Source organism: Procambarus clarkii, chromosome 51, assembly GCF_040958095.1.
Source record: "Procambarus clarkii isolate CNS0578487 chromosome 51, FALCON_Pclarkii_2.0, whole genome shotgun sequence".
Lineage (NCBI taxonomy): Eukaryota > Metazoa > Arthropoda > Malacostraca > Decapoda > Cambaridae > Procambarus > Procambarus clarkii.
In genome coordinates, this window is record NC_091200.1 from 21,685,891 (window position 1) to 21,703,369 (window position 17,479).

The 17,479-nt window shown below is 47.3% G+C and overlaps 2 protein-coding genes across 2 annotated transcripts in view; one reads left to right on the top strand and one right to left on the bottom strand.

The window, feature by feature from the left end:
- The window catches only part of LOC123774575 (uncharacterized PE-PGRS family protein PE_PGRS54), a 56,614-nt gene that overhangs the window by 18,421 nt on the left and 20,714 nt on the right, over positions 1-17,479 (top strand). The gene's annotated exons all lie outside the window — the stretch shown is intronic.
- On the bottom strand, positions 1,462-15,684 carry LOC138351812 (uncharacterized). Its single transcript, XM_069303820.1, has 5 exons — positions 15,317-15,684; positions 15,168-15,224; positions 14,794-14,855; positions 4,876-4,937; positions 1,462-2,133 (listed from the first exon to the last, which is right to left on the bottom strand). The coding sequence occupies exons 1-5, from the start codon at positions 15,682-15,684 to the stop codon at positions 1,462-1,464; spliced, it is 1,221 nt and encodes a 406-aa protein (XP_069159921.1).

Below are 17,479 nucleotides of genomic sequence, written 5' to 3' on the forward strand. Positions count from 1 at the left end.
CTGTATATCTATCTTCACAGATATATATATAAAACAATACTATTACAACTTGACTTCGCTCTCTTCATCGTGATGTCCCTGTTCACCTAGCAGTAAATAGGTACCTGGGAGTTAGACAGCTGCTACGGGCTGCTTCCTGGGGGTGTGTAGCAAAGACGAGGCCCCTGGTCGAGGACCGGGCCCCGGGGACGCTAAACCCGAAATCATCTCAAGATAACCTCAAAATAACCTCCAGGTTGAGGTATCCCCGCTCGAATAAACACTTAACTGGGATGAAATACCTAGCGTATAAAACGACCGGTTCAGTATACCGGGTTTACGCCAGGGGACAGACCCATTGCCCCGTAGGTTCACAACACACATGCTACCGGTAAATAAACCCCTCCCCCCCCCCTCCCTTCCCGGTACCGCAGGTACCAAGTAGACGGGTCCAATGTGCGATTATCCCGGTATGTAGATGATTGCCGGAGCCCTCAAGAACACAGTGGACGGCGGATGCTACGAACTACCCCGTTTTTTACCTACTACGGGTCCCGTTTTAATGGCCAGCAGTTGGCGAGGTGCGGCGATGATGATGAATCTCAGAGTTCCTCTTCTGAGAATTCAGAGTTTGTCCTCTTATCTGAATATTCCTCAAATTATAGTGTGTCGGGTTTTAAAGCTCACGATGACTCCAGACAATGTTTGAGCGTTCCTCACGGCGTGCGATGAGCAGAGTCTGGTCTATGGGCGCTTTGTTGAGTTGAAGACATGGTAATACTCTCGTAGTGTGGATCTTTGATGGCAGATGGCGTGAGATTGTCGGCGTGCGGGAGGGCGGGAAAATGTCTTTCAGAGTTAGAGAAGACCAAGAAAGTGAGAGAGAGAGAGAGAGAGAGAGAGAGAGAGAGAGAGAGAGAGAGAGAGAGAGAGAGAGAGAGAGAGAGAGAGAGAGATGGATGGAACAGGAGGGCGTGGGAGAGAAGGTACGTGATAGAACAGATGATAGGACAATGAGAACAGAAAACATAACTATAACATATATTAATTACTTCATTATCCTCCTCTACACTAATCACACGAATTTAAAACACCAAATTGTTAGCTGTAAGAACCTCTGTCCGTCACTGTCAGTGGGCTAGGATTAGACACCTCCAGACCACGTCAACAGTATGGCACCTCACTTCCGTAATCCCCATAGACCCCCCATAAACCCTTAAACATTTCCCATTACTCACTTTTACGGGCTATTCATGCCCGTGCCACCTCTTGGGTGGCTTAATCTTCATCGATCAATCCTTTACACACAATTTATTAGGAACGCTCTACAAGAAAAGTCAATAATGAAATCTAGAGGTTAATACCTTTTTTCCGCCTGGTTCTTGTTTGTTTTTGTGAAATTGTGCTTTTTATGTCGTATGGAAAGCGAGGCAAGTGTTCATAAGTTTGGTCTTGTGGCTTTTAGTCAGCCTTAAATGACTCTCATTGGCTGACAGGTGGTTTGTTAGTAGGAGCAGGTGGCTTGTTAGTAGGAGCAGGTGGCTTGTTAGTAGGAGCAGGTGGCTTGTTAGTAGGAGCAGGTGGGATGTTAGTAGGAGCAGGTGGCTTGTTAGTAGGAGCAGGTGGCTTGTTAGTAGGAGCAGGTGGGATGTTAGTAGGAGCAGGTGGGATGTTAGTAGGAGCAGGTGGGATGTTAGTAGGAGCAGGTGGCTTGTTAGTAGGAGCAGGTGGCTTGTTAGTCGGAGCAGGTGGCTTGTTAGTAGGAGCAGGTGGGATGTTAGTAGGAGCAGGTGGCTTGTTAGTAGGAGCAGGTGGGTTGTTAGTCGGAGCAGGTGGCTTGTTAGTAGGAGCAGGTGGCTTGTTAGTAGGAGCAGGTGGGATGTAAAGATTGATTATTTGTGAAATAGTTCGCATAGGACCGTTTTCTTGTTGAAGCCGTGAGAAACAAGTCCAATGTTTGGAGACGCGATGGTGGGTGTGGAGGAGCTGGGAGGTGGGGGTAGAGGAGAGCTGGGTGGTGGGCGTAGAAGAGAGATGGGTGGTGGGCGTAGAAGAGAGCTGGGAGGTGGGCGTAGAAGAGAGCTGGGTGGTGGGAGCAGAAGACAGCTGGGTGGTGGGCGTAGAAGAGAGCTGGGAGGTGGGCGTAGAAGAGAGCTGGGTGATGGGAGCAGAAGAGAGCTGGGAGGTGGGTGTGGAGCAGCTGGGTGGTGGGAGTAGAAGAGAGCTGGGAGGTGGGTGTAGAAGAGAGCTGGGAGGTGGGTGCAGAAGAGAGCTGGGAGGTGGGTGTAGAAGAGAGCTGGGAGGTGGGTGCAGAAGAGAGCTGGGAGGTGGGTGTAGAGGATCCCAGCGATGACCGAGGGAGATAGCGTCTTCCAAGACTTACACACACAGCCAACTCCACCTCTCGATAATACTTCCTTACTCTTCAGTGTCTCCTCCTCCTCCTCCTCCTCCTCCTCCTTCTCCTCCTCCTCCTCCTGGTGGTTCTAGCGGTCAGGCTCAGAGCCTCTGAGCCGGCACCTGAGGCGGTGAAGACCAACCAGGAAGACACAAGACTAACGTTAACTGTTTACAGTAAACTACTTAATTATAAAGACGAGAGACTCTCTCTCTTCTCTCTGACTCTTCTGTATGTCACCAACAACATAGACCGTCAGTAAGATGTTTTGTATTATAATAATATTATGTTGACCAGACCACACACTAGAAGTTGAAGGGACGACGACGTTTCGGTCCGTCCTGGACCATTCTCAAATCGATTGTGACACACTTCAGCCACGTTATTGTGACTCATCGCCTCCAATAATATTATGGTTTTAAGTTCATTTAAAAGTCAATATTGTTGAAGAATGTAATGATGGTGATGCAGAAAACCTGTTTGTGGTTTATTTTATATGCGAAGTGTGCCCGAGTTAGACTTAATAACAGACGAATGATTGGCTTTCATTATTCTCTTTCATTGTTATTAACCACAACAGCAAGAGTTGTTAAAATAAAATAAAAGGGTAATCTTGTCATATTTTTCAATATATTCATTATATTTTTCATGTAATATTTGCACATTGTACAGTATGTTACCCTATTATTTCCATTATTAAATACTGGGATTAATAATTTTAATTATATAAATCCTCAGGAAATTGGAAAATTGGAGGTTCTTTGGCTCGGTGTAGAAAATATTATTAAATTCGGTGATCCAAGTATCAGAACGTGTGTGTGTGTGTGTGTGTGTGTGTGTGTGTGTGTGTGTGTGTGTGTGTGTGTGTGTGGAGGGGTCCATGTTCAGCATCCTGACGGGTAACGGGAGAGGAGGAGGAAGACCCCTTGAGGGATGTCTCAGTATTCGGGTCAGGTTCTGGAGGAACCTGACACTCAAGCTAGAGGCCGTCAGTTTAGAGGGGAATAGGAGCAGGTTCTACGTTGTCTAGGATTATACTATAGCTAATATAGGACCTATAGAGCAGGAGACCCCTCGTCTTGACGCCAACCGGACCCCACGTCACTTTCAAAACGTAAGTCCAATGAGAACTTGCCAAAGTCCCACACCAGCTAGGGTTTTTATATTTATTAAAAGTCGACAGATTCCCGGGATGGCAGAGTCCCAGGCCGCCATAGCCCTTTTTGTGGCGTTTAAGTTATCCGGTCACTTTTGTAATGGGTCGACCAAGTCGTTTGATTTGATTAGGCGTCTAATTTGAAGCCCAGGCTTCAACCACACAATAACCCAAGCTTCAGCCCAAGCTCCGAGCTTATTTTCTTCCCCCTGACAGACTGGTTAATAGTGGTAAATAGATTCATCTCCATTCGTCATGTGTCTCAAGGTCATTTGACTATGCAGGGTCGAGCGGGTGGGCTCTCTGTCCCCCCTTCTACCCAGGCGCTTGAGATCTGTGTCTCCCTCTTAACGAGATGTGTGGGATCTGTGTCTCCCTCTTAACGAGACGTGTGGGATCTGCATCTCCCTCTTAACGAGACGTGTGGGATCTGCATCTCCCTCTTAACGAGACGTGTGGGATCTGTGTCTCCCTCTTAACGAGACGTGTGGGATCTGCATCTCCCTCTTAACGAGACGTGTGGGATCTGTGTCTCCCTCTTAACGAGACGTGTGGGATCTGCATCTCTCTCTTAACGAGATGTGTGGGATCTGCATCTCTCTCTTAACGAGATGTGTGGGATCTGCATCTCTCTCTTAACGAGATGTGTGGGATCTGCATCTCTCTCTTAACGAGATGTGTGGGATCTGCATCTCTCTCTTAACGAGATGTGTGGGATCTGCATCTCTCTCTTAACGAGATGTGTGGGATCTGCATCTCTCTCTTAACGAGATGTGTGGGATCTGCATCTCTCTCTTAACGAGATGTGTGGGATCTGAATGAGTCGTTTAGAATGCAATCTACAGCAGCTACCTCACTGCGTGTCGCGGGCTATTAGCTCTGCGTTCATGCGGGTTCACATATACGTCCATGTGAACCCTTTACAGCTGCTCCTCACAGCATTATACAAGCACGACTCGAAGCTGCAGAGGTTGTATTATGTAGACGAGTCAATGTGATTTTGATTAATCGGTAATTGTCAGTCGCCTCAGGGCGGCCGTGACCCCGGATAGATCACGGAGCTGCTGGTTACAGACTAAACGAGGTAAGTGGCAGAGACAAAGAGAGAGAGAGACACAGAGACAGACGGAGAGATGCAGGCAGAGAGAGACAGACACAGACAGAGGGATAACGATAGAGAGAGACTAGTTGTTACTGAGGACGTTATTGTATTAATTACGGCATCTGAGATTGAGTCAAAAAAATACTTTTTCTGAAAATAGTGACACGAATCCACAGGCTCTCAATAGGCTTGTGGTACGTTGATCAGTGCATCAATTAATATTGATAAGCGAGATCTCACTGAATAAAACATATGTAAGCGCTCGCTGTTCTCTATGTCTTCTGGGTCATCTCCAGTAATGTCTGTATCAAGAACATTTGCTTTATACTTTTATTTTTCTCTATAATATGTATGCGTAGGTCACATAGGTGCTCAAATAAACCTTATGTGCTGCTGTTCAGTGATGATATAATGTGAACCTCGCAAGGTTCAGTCGTCCGGTAGGCTGCTTGTCACTATTTTATGTGGTGGTACAAGTTATTAATTGATTGTGCGCTCGAACAATATAAGTGGCAGATAATGACGACCGTTCATGACCCCTGATGACATGATTCGTCACACACACACACACACACACACACACACACACATACACACACACACACACACACACACACACACACACACAGCACACACACACACACACACACAGCACACACACACACACACACACACACACACACACACACACACAGCACACACACACACACACACACACACACACACACACACACACACATACACACACACACACACATACACACACACACACACACACACACACACACACACACACACACATATACATTCACAGCATGGAGCACATCTCCAGCATGGAGTCCATATCTAGACAAGCATAAGACTAAACTGGAAAAGGTTCAAAGGTTTGCCACCAGAGTAGTACCCGAGCTGAGAGGTATGAGCTACGAGGAAAGACTTCGGGAATTAAACCTCACGTCGCTGGAAGACAGAAGAGTTAGGGGGGACATGATCACCACATACAAGATTCTCAAAGAAATTGATAGGGTAGATAAGGACATGCTATTTAACACAAGGGGATACACGCACTAGAGGACACAGGTGGAAATTGAGTGCCCAAATGAGCCAAAGGGATATTAGTAAGAACTTTTTTAGTGTCAGAATGGTTGACAAATGGAATGCATTACGAAGTGATGTGGTGGAGGCTGACTCCATACACAGTTTCAAGTGTAAATATAATAGAGCCCAGTAGGCTCAGGAACCTGTACACAAGTTGATTGACAGTTGAGAGGCGGGACCAAAGAGCCAGAGCTCAATCCCCGCAAGCACAAATAGGTGAGTACAAATAGGTGAGTACACACACACACGAGAAGGGCCCCAGGAACACATCCTGGCCAGGTTATATCCAAGCCTCTCATTATGTCAGAAGGCTGTGTCCAGTTGCTGATAATGTATTTACCAAGTATATTTGTAAGGTGCTCTACGTTTGTGAAAATCATTGTGTAAATGGATATAAGCACTTCAGGGACTCAAAAGAGCTGAACAAGTGGTGTTTTAAGTGATACAAGATTGCTAATTTTAGGAAGATGGGGATATTTTATCTGTCTGTTTGTCTGTCTGTCTCTCTCTCTCTCTCTCTCTTTCTCTCTCTCTCTCTTTTTTTTGTTTTTAAACTAAGACTAGGATTCATAAGGGATGCCTAATGACATACCTAGTGAAACTGCAAGCAAGAGCTGTTATCCTACCTCAGCTCATCTGAAGCCTACACCTAGAAACTCATTTATTTAACTTATGTAAGCTAAGTAGAAACCTACTCCTAGATGCCCATTTATTTCATGAGCGTGTTATTATTTGCTTTAGAATGAATAGCCTTTATTCATTAAAAAACATTAAGTAACAATCATATAAGGAACAGGATGAGCTTGTAGCCAGCTGTGTGCCATAGTCTTCATGTGAACAGTTGACCTGATCTCCCGTGTATCAATCTGTTGCGCGAACAAGTTCCAGATGCGAGTAAGTCTCGGAAGGAATGAACGCTGATGGAGTGATGTTCTTGAGAATGGCTCTTCAAGCATGAGACTGTTGAAGGTTGAGAGCCTAGTGTTACGAGTGGGAACTACTGGTACTCCACGGAGTTGGGCCAAGTGCGGAACTTTGAGGATGTTGGCCTTGTACATAACAGTAAGACCAACAACGTCCCGACGGTGTTGCAGGCTCTGATGTTCAGACCGTTCCCACCAGACTTGGTCAAGACTAGATATAAGCCTTCTAGCCCGTTTCTCTCTCTCTTTCTCTCTCTCTCTTCTCTCTCTCTCTCTCTCTCTCTCTCTCTCTCTCTCTCTCTCTCTCTCTCTCTCTCTCTCTCTCTCTCTCTCTCTTTCTCTTTCTCTTCTCTCTCTCTCTTTCTCTTTCTCTTTCTCTTCTCTTCTCTCTCTCTCTCTCTCTCTCTCTCTCTCTCTCTCTCTCTCTCTCTCTCTCTCTCTCTCTCTCTCTCTCTCTCTCTCTCTCTCTCTCTCACGTCCTCTTCCTACGGCTACCAGCTCCACCAGTCAGCCTCGACCCACTAAGGGGACAAGCAGGAGTTGAATGAGTTAACTATTCAAGGTGAGTGTAGGATCCGGGATCACACATGTGCAGGACCCCTCACAGTTGGGGGTGCGGGGGGTGTGTGGGGGATGGTAAGTTACAGGGTTGTGGGCAGCGAGGGGTGGGGCCCCGGGGTTGTGGGTTGCGGGGGTGGGGTCCGGTGTTGTGGGGTGCGAGGGAGGAGTGGAGAGGAGGAGTCCTCAACATTTGCATGACTACCGGATGGAAATCGTCTAAGAAGTCAATCTGAAATTCAAGTCATACGGGGGATGGCGCTGGATGGTTAAACGATCGATTCTCTACGGATTTCCCATTGTGAATCCGGATTCATGTATTATCCGGCTCCCCTTTCAGTTGAGTTCAAGTTCAATCATTAGCATAATTAATCTTATTAACGAGAATGTGCCGGTTTTGTTTATCTAAATATGCTGTGAGTTTAAGAGATAATTAGGCAATTTTTATTGTAATTGGGCGGATTTAGTGCGAGCGCAAATTGCGTTTCGCTCTGCTGGTTAACTTCTGGAGCGCGACTGGCGACTTGAGGGGAGGGAAGGGTGGTGCTGGGTAGAAGGGAAGGGGGAGAAATGGAAGGGGCTATTGGTGCTGAGGTTTGAGAATGGGTTACTGGTAGTGGCGGTGGTGAGAGGCCTCATTGGTGTGACACTTGTTGTTGTGTTTGATTCAGCTACTGGGAACAAAACGTTCCAAGTAGCACGGTTTATGGGGAGCCCGTAGTGGACTGACCTGGCACGGGAGCGGGGCTGTAACTGGGTGTGACACTCCTACAGCCTCGTTAATACAGGGCCGACAGGATGCCGAATCGTAGCTTATGTTCCATAGCCTCTAAAACTCGACCGTAGAGTTGTGGCTGTATCCTCTACTGTATACTGTGTTGCTTCATCATTACTGGTATAACCATCGCTGTCTCCGCATGTTTGTGTGTCCCCTGCACCGTCTATGCCCGTGCTTCTGTCTCCGAAAATGTCTCTGCCCCGGTTAACTTGATTTCGCTTTACGTTAACCTCAACAATTCATTGAACGCAAAAACTAAATTCACAAGATGGTCAACTCAGCCATGAATGTCTTGCGTGTAAATCTGATAACTTCATTTAGATTCTGACTTGGTTTACTGCGGTGTAACACGAAAGAATTCCCATAAAACAGTTACGGCTCCTCGTTATAACCCAACCAGTCCCAAGGTGCGCTTCGCTACTCTCTCTTTGTTATCTCTGTCCGGCTGTGTTTACGCCACTACATATATCTACCGTCTTCTGTCCAACTCATTCACGTGCCACACAGCGATGTCCATTGTCTCCTGTCCCCCCAGAGACCCTGGGACCTTCCCCCCCGCCACTCCCACACCGTCGGGGTGACCTAGAGACCCGAGCAGAAGAAGGAAATGACCCACTTGCAGGGGACCGGTTCTAACCTGGTGTGCCGGCATGCTTGTACTCTCATCAACACCCACAAGTAACCTTTATCAGCAGCGGAGGTGGTGGTGGAGGTGGCACGTCCCTTCCTCCTCATCCCCCCTTCCCTCACATCTCCCCGAATGGGGGAATGGAAGGTGTCTGGAATGGGATGAAGGGAAAGGAATGGCGTCCGATGGGTTTATGGTGATATTGGATTCACAAGAGGAAAAGGTGGGAGTGGCAAAATTGCCAGGAAGGATGAGGAGAGGCAAAACAAAGAAGGGAAAGCGTTCGAAGTCCTTAAGAGCTTCACTGAAAATACATGGATCACGAGGAGGGAAGGAACGAACGATAGAAGTAAAGCGACAAGGAAGTGGGATAGGAAGAATAGGCGGGGAGATGAGTAGAATATAAATGCTTATTATGGAGAGAAAAGACATATGACCCCCTGGCTTTGCTTGCACCTGTATGGCTTGGTAGTCCCAGCACCTGTATGGCTTGGTAGCCCCAGCACCTGCATGGCTTGGTAGCCCCAGCACCTGCATGGCTTGGTAGCCCCAGCAACTGCATGGCTTGGTAGCCCCAGCACCTGCATGGCTTGATAGTCCCAGCACCTGCATGGCTTGGTAGTCCCAGCACCTGCATGGCTTGGTAGTCCCAGCACCTGCATGGCTTGGTAGCCCCAGCACCTGCATGGCTTGGTAGTCCCAGCACCTGCATGGCTTGGTAGTCCCAGCACCTGCATGGCTTGGTAACCCCAGCACCAACATGGCTTGATAGCCCCAGTACCCGACCCAATGTTTAAGCTGTAGCATCACCTGAGAACATTATATGCCTACATGTGCAGCTTGGGCGCCACATGTTAAGAGCTTAACCTATACCTGTACACACAAACACACACACACACACACACACACACACACACACACACACACACACACACACACACACACACACACACACACACACACACACACACACACACACACACACACACACAAGATAAGAGCTATAGGAACCCACACAGACCACATTCGTCTGGAAACGCCAGTAAGCCCCTCTCGCCTTTACGTACACACCTGCCACGCCCACCACGCCTGCCACGCCCCACCACCCCTGCCACGCCCACCACACCTGCCACGCCCACCACACCTGCCACGCCCACTATGCCCGCCTGCCTGTCACGCCTACAGCCTCTCCTACCACTTCCGCCACGCTGCATACCCCCCTTTATCACGGCCTCAACCCCTGAACGGTGAATTATCCATTCTCCCTCCTCGCCTTATCTTCTTGGGTTATGCAATGCCTCTCAAATATGCAACTTCATCCACCTCTTTACCTCCCTCCTTTCCCTTCCATACCCTAACCGTCAGCCCCCTTTCCCTTATCCCCTCCCGTCACCCTCCTCACCTCTCACCTACATCCCTCTCCCCCCTCTCCCTCCCTCCCTCCCTCTCTCCCTCCCTCTCTCCCTCCCTCCCTGGGACAGCAACATATTAATCATCTCTGCACCTTCCCTTGCACGCCTCCCTTACCAGTCTTGAGTCAGGTTCATCACCCCTTATTCATTGACTCGTGACCATTGACTCCCAGATAACGGCGCATATTGCGATGAGAGAGAGAGAGAGAGAGAGAGAGAGAGAGAGAGAGAGAGAGAGAGAGAGAGAGAGAGAGAGAGAGAGAGAGAGAGAGAGAGAGAGAGAGAGAGACGGAAGAAGAAGAAATGATATTTACCAAGAAAGCTACCCAGCTACTTGGGCTGGACGGTAGAGCGACGGTCTCGATTCATGATGCAGGTCGGCGTTCAATCCCCGACCTGCTCGAGGCTCTACTCATTAACACAGCAGCGTCTTCGCCAACTGAGTGAAATTATTTGTTTGATTGATTAACATTAAGCCAACCAGGAGGTGGCACGGGCATGAATAGCCCGTAAGTGGTAGAATACATTTTTATATTTTTAGCGAATGTAGAGTGAAATTGGCGGTCTTACAGTTATATACAAAGCCTGATGTACCCTGACAACATCTTTATGTTGTCAGGGTTCCCACCTGACCCAGCTTCGTGGACAACCAGAACATAAAATTACCATTAATCATAATGTTAAATTAGCAGCAGCCTCGCGCCGGCTCCACTGGTCACTAGAACATCATCATCCATCATCTATCATACCGGGAATTAATGGCGACTGATGCAGTGATATTCGAGATATCAAGTCCCCCTGACCATAAAGATGGTGGCCAGCTTTACCACGGGACTTTATAAATGTAGTCTAACAATAAATAATGTTTCCCCAGTTAAACAGTGTCGTTAAATCTGGTTTGTGCCTCGGAGATGCTACGGGATCCAGTAAGTTCAGTAGAACTTCGGTTTCAACTCTTTTTAACCCTGTCGTAGCTCAGTCGATTAAGGCAGTTAAGACGTGTCTGGGATGCTCCCGGACGCAGGTTCGAATTCTTGTCACGGCCCTTGTGGATATGTTCATTTGATGCATCACGTTAGTGTGATCTCTGTGTGTAATCGTTAAATCTGTCTTAATGGCCAGGCGTCAAAGTCAGTGGCATTTAGTGGGATTACTTCATTAAGAAACGTCAATACTCTTGGAGAACACTGGAGGCAAAAAGCAAGCAGTTGATAGTTCTGGACGCCAAGATTCTCAAGTGTTGGAAAGAAATGAGGCACAAAACGCATGTACGAGTGCGTGCGAGCACGTGCTTGCGGCCGCGAGCGCACAGCACGCGCCTCCACCCACACTCCAGGTTATCATAGCCTTCCGAGAGTACAGGATGTGAAGTACATGACGCAGGCGACGCGAAGAGTGCATCTGACGCCGGCGACGCGAAGAGTACATAACGCCGACGACGCGAAGAGTACTTGACGCCGGCGACGCAAAGAGTACTAGCTGAGACGCCGCACGCTACCCGTGTAGTGCCGTCAGACGCAGAATTGGAAACAGATAATCAAGAGTGATCACTTCCACACACCTGACTACTGAAGCTACGTCTGAAACTTTGTGAGGAGGCTGCCCAATATCCGCATCTGATGGCTTCTTTGATCTATCTCTCCTCTCTCTCTCTCTCTCTCTCTCTCTCTCTCTCTCTCTCTCTCTCTCTCTCTCTCTCTCTCTCTCTCTCTCTCTCTCTCTGTTCCTCCTCAGTAACGCTGTCGTCGATATACTTAAAAAACAACAATGCGTTATTGAATATGAGATAAAACTTGCTGGCAGCGGTACTCTTCCTTAAGTGGGTTCTGGTCTGAAGTTTTACTGCAATTGTAACCGGTTCTACATTTTGATTCAAAGGTTTATTATGTGTTTTTTCGTTTCCCTTCATGTTAAATGGTTTCTGTTTCCATTATTGTGTGATTTTTTATTTGCTGTTTTTTTCTTATTGTCGTTTTGGTTTTGTTTGACTCCTGTTCTTGTTTGTCTGCTTACTTCGAAGGTTCTAAATATATGAACAAAAAAGTATCTCTGAGTAAGAGATGGCAAGAACTGTCTCTTGATTCCAGCGTCAGCAGTTTAAAATTGGGGCTGAACGAGTGGGGTCCGGGGCTAGCTTTTTGCCTGTGGGAAGCTGACTGTTACATGTTCCAGAAAGACTGTCTGGAAGTCTTACTAAGGGCTCGTTGCCGTGTGGTGCAGGCCTAGTGAGGTCTAGGTAGGCGGACCTGCCAGTCCGTCCCCCTAAGGTTTCCCCAACGTCAATAAACTGTCGTACTAAACTGCCCTTATCCTAACCTACCAGTGGACACGGGGCAGCATGTCAATTTCACGCGCCGCTACCAGTACGACAGTTTTCGTTTCTAGTACGACAATTTTCGGCCCTTGGGTAAAGTTTGCGTCAAAATGCGGCGCTCTATTAGGCGGCCGGACTGGACTGGAAGGCTGTGTGATGCAGGCTATCAGTAAGACTGTGTTATGCAGGCTATCACTAAGGGTGTGCTATGCAGGCTATCAGTAAGACTGTGTGATGCAGGTTGTCAAGCAAGACTGTGTTATGCAGGCTATCAGTAAGACTGTGTTATGCAGGCTATCTCTTACGACGAAAGCAAACTGACTAGAAGGACACGTACAGTCCAATGGTCGTTGTCTGGCGCAAGCCGTCCGTGTGGAGCCCAGGAACTGCCAAGACGGAAGTGGCCCCTCTGTGTATATAACCACCGTGCCCACAAGACATGACTGGAGGCGATCCAAGGTGCTTGCCTCGTCAGGCGTCAAGGAGCCGGTTACCGCCAGAGCACGCACGCCTCCTGCTAGAGAGCACGTGTTTGTGTACTCGAGAGAGTTGGACTGTGATAAAACACACCAGCTTGCTCGTTTGTGTAATGGCAGCCAGGTGTTCAAGGGGGATATTTATGTTATGTTCAAGGGCATTTTTCTCACTCTGTTAGACTATAATGCATTACATCGTGTTAGACTTTAATGCACTATGCTGTGTTAGACTTTATTGCAACTCATTGTGTCAGACTTTACCGTGTGTGTGTGTGTGTGTGTGTGTGTGTGTGTGTGTGTGTGTGTGTGTGTGTGTGTGTGTGTGTGTGTGTGTGTGTGTGTGAGGGGGATGAAATCACACACACAAGTGTCAGAATTTAATATATCACCCTGTGTGAGACGTCAACACATCACCCTGTGTGAGACGTCAACACATCACCCTGTGTGAGACGTCAACACATCACCCTGTGTGAGACGTCAACACATCACCCTGTGTGAGACGTCAACACATCATCTTGTGTCAGACTTCAACACATCATTCTGTGTTAGACGTCAACACATCACCCTGTGTTAGACGTCAACACATCACCCTGTGTGAGACGTCAACACATCACCCTGTGTCAGACTTCAACACATCATTCTGTGTTAGACGTCAACACATCACCCTGTGTGAGACGTCAACACATCACCCTGTGTGAGACGTCAACACATCACCCTGTGTTAGACGTCAACACATCACCCTGTGTGAGACGTCAACACATCACCCTGTGTGAGACGTCAACACATCACCCTGTGTTAGACGTCAACACATCACCCTGTGTGAGACGTCAACACATCACCTTGTGTCAGACTTCAACACATCACCCTGTGTCAGACGTCAACACATCACCCTGTGTCAGACGTCAACACATCACCCTGTGTCAGACGTCAACACATCACCCTGTGTCAGACTTCAACACATCACCCTGTGTCAGACGTCAACACATCACCCTGTGTCAGACTTCAACACATCACCCTGTGTCAGACTTCAACACATCACCCTGTGTCAGACGTCAACACATCACCCTGTGTCAGACGTCAACACATCACCCTGTGTCAGACTTCAACACATCACCCTGTGTCAGACTTCAACACATCACCCTGTGTCAGACGTCAACACATCACCCTGTGTCAGACGTCAACACATCACCCTGTGTCAGACGTCAACACATCACCCTGTGTCAGACGTCAACACATCACCCTGTGTCAGACGTCAACACATCACCCTGTGTGAGACGTCAACACATCACCCTGTGTGAGACGTCAACACATCACCCTGTGTGAGACGTCAACACATCACCCTGGAGGCAAGGGAAATTCCGGTGGTAGATGACGTCAATAGATAATTATCATCGGTGTTCTGAGTACTCGGATAACAGTGTTCTGAGTACATGGATAATGAGTATCTGGTACTCATTATCAGAGTACTCAGATACAATCACGATATTTACAGACTGCCTTCAGTACAACTTCTTTATTTGGTACTCCAGCTACGGAGACGCTGGTACTCAGAGTACTGTTATCCTGGTATAAGGTTATCCTGGTATTTGGATATTCTGGTACTCAGAATACGGTTATCCTGGTACTCGATACCAGGTACTCATTATCCATGTACTCGGAGCACTGTTATCCGAGTACTCAGAGCACGGATGATAATTATGTGAGGTGATAAGAACAGGAAATAATAATCATGGGCGATCATGATCATAACAGAGACGAGATGATTATAAAATGTGACAAGCATAACATGGAATGAATACAAGAAGCAAAAAGTGGACTCAGTGAGCTATTTGTGGATGCAAGAGGCATAACTATGACTCAAACAAGGAGAAAGAGGAACCTGAGAAGTGTAGATAAATCCGCTTGACAGCTTTGATGAGGCTGAGTGAGCAGTATGAGTAATCGAGTGAGTTAATTAGTATATGCACTCACCTATCTCTATATGGAGTCTTTGTGAATGTGAGCAGAAAGTCTTATATACTTTAGAACCATTTCTAACATAAAATCAATATACGTACTCAAATATTAAATAAATTGAAGAATACAAAATTAGGAGAAAAAACATGAATCACACTTCAGATTGCAGGCGATGAGTCACAATAACGTGGCTGAAGTATGTTGACCATTCTCAAGTCGATCGACTTGAGAATGGTCCAGGACGGACCGAAACGTCGTCGTCCCTTCAACTTCTAGTGTGTGGTCTGGTCAACACACTTCAGACTCACATTTTTTATTCAGGTAAAGGTACATCCATTGAGTTACATACATAATGATGGATTTAAAGATAGAGATAGTACATGCAATACCTGAAGCCACTAGTACTTTGAACACTTGTTGAACACTTGAAGCCACTTGTTGAACACCTGCACAAGAGTAGTAAAATAAGCAACAACAAATTACAGAAGCAGGTGTAATGGGGTCCAGACGAAGCAGTGTTCAGCGAACATGCAATAACCTGACCTTATTGAGGAAGTTATTAGCACAGGAAGATGAGCTGCGGGTGACAGTAACAGGTTTGGTAAAGAGAATATCTGAAATGTCTTGTGAAGCTGGGCTTGTGTGACTATGAAGCTGTGTTGGTGTGACTGTGAAGCTGTGTTGGTGTGACTGTGAAGCTGTGTTGGTGTGACTGTGAAGCTGTTTTGGTGTGACTGTGAAGCTGTGTTGGTGTGACTGTGAAGCTGTGTTGGTGTGACTGTGAAGCTGTTTTGGTGTGACTGTGAAGCTGTGTTGGTGTGACTGTGAAGCTGTGTTGGTGTGACTGTGAAGCTGTGTTGGTGTGACTGTGATGCTGTGTTGGTGTGACTGCGAAGCTGAACACATGCGACTGTGAACTTGATCCGGTGTGACTGTGAAGCTGTGCCTGTGTGACTGTAAACCTATGCAAATGTTTGAGATGACTGTAAAACTGGCTGATATTCGAATCGACTGTGTATCTGATATCATCACAGTGTATAAATAACTGGATACAGAAGGACGTGAACCGCATCCTGTTATCCCTGTGTTGACGTCAACGTTTCTGTCCCCACCACCTGAGGCCTCGATCTGACGGCGATGGCCAAAATATTAAATAGTCTACACATAACCACGATACAATATGCTGCTACGAATAGCAACTAGGAAATGGGAAAATCGTACTAGGCTCATGTATGGACCAGGCTGGAAAACTAATTATTTGTGAAGTGACGGTTCTTACAAGGGCCAATAAATATACCCCCTGATGTCTGGGCGTCTACGGACGAACTTGGCCTACTGGTAGCTTTAAACCATTAGTTCCTAAACTGGGGTCCATGACACCTCCTTTTGCGTCTGTGGGAGCTTTTTTGATATGTAGGGGAGCCATAAGTGGAGGTAAAGTACAGGTTATGATAGCAGAGGATAACAGAGGGGCTTTTGCTGTGTGTAAGGGGGGGGACCACCCCTTAATAAGTTGCAAAGAGTATGAGGAAGAGAGTAATGGCCGTGAAGAGTTTGGGAAGCACTGCTTTAGACGGACACGTCATTAGGCATTCTACTGACGTGCGCATTCTCGGTGTTGTTACTGGAGCCAGGAACATTGACACAGCTCTGATTGCGGACGCTGCGAGAGGGTGTGGATGGAGGACGGTGGAAGTTTTAAGGAAGGCAGAAAGTGATGGGGAGATGGAGGTGTCATTAGGGGAGGTGGGGAGTGTTCGGGAGATGGAGGTGTCATTAGGGGAGGTGGGGAGTGTTCGGGAGATGGAGGTGTCATTAGGGGAGGTGGGGAGGATTGGGGAGATGGAGGTGTCTTTAAGGGAGGTGGGGAGTGATCGGGAGATGGAGGTGACTTTAAGGGAAGTGGGGAGTGTTGGGGAGAAGGACGAGGTTTTAGGGGAGGTGGGGGGAGAGGAGAAGGGTTCAGGGGAGGTGGGGAGTGTTGGGGAGATGGAGGTGGCTTTAGGGGAGGTACGAAGTGTTGGGAAGATGGGGAAGGCTCAAGGAGATGGGGAAGGCTCAAGGAGATGGGGAAGGCAAGCAATATTGTGGAGATGCTGAGGATTGGAGACAGTCGAGGCTTTTGGGGAGGTAGGGAGAGTAAGTGAAGGGGCTGTGCTGTTGCTTGAATTGGATTTTTTTTATGTCAGGGATATTCCTGCACGGGCCCTAAGCCTCTGGCTGGCCCACTAAGCGTTACTTGTTTCTTGCTTTTGTTTTACTTAGACGGAGTATGAGTAGTTATGACTCGTATGTTCTCTTCAGTATGATTATGTCCAATGTGTTCAACTTCATCTGATTTGTTGAATCTTGAAATCGCATTGGTTTGTAACTCCGCACTGTGTTAGATAATGTTCCAGGTGGTCTGTCACTGGAACTTGTGACAGACCAAATTTCTGTCAATATATTTCAAATAAATTTTAATATATATCAAATTTCAAATATATATTTCTCCACAGTGTTGACATTTCCTCTCGTCTTCTGGAACCTGTAAGCCTATTTCCCATGCTCATGAGTGTCCAAGCCTGATGCGATGTAAGTGCACGTCTGTTGTTCTACTGCTCCCTTTTAGCAAAATAATTGGTTCGTAGTTGGTTGAATTCTTGTACCAACTCGCAGATCCTGATGTTGCAACTGCTCTGTTGTGGTCACTGTACTTCCT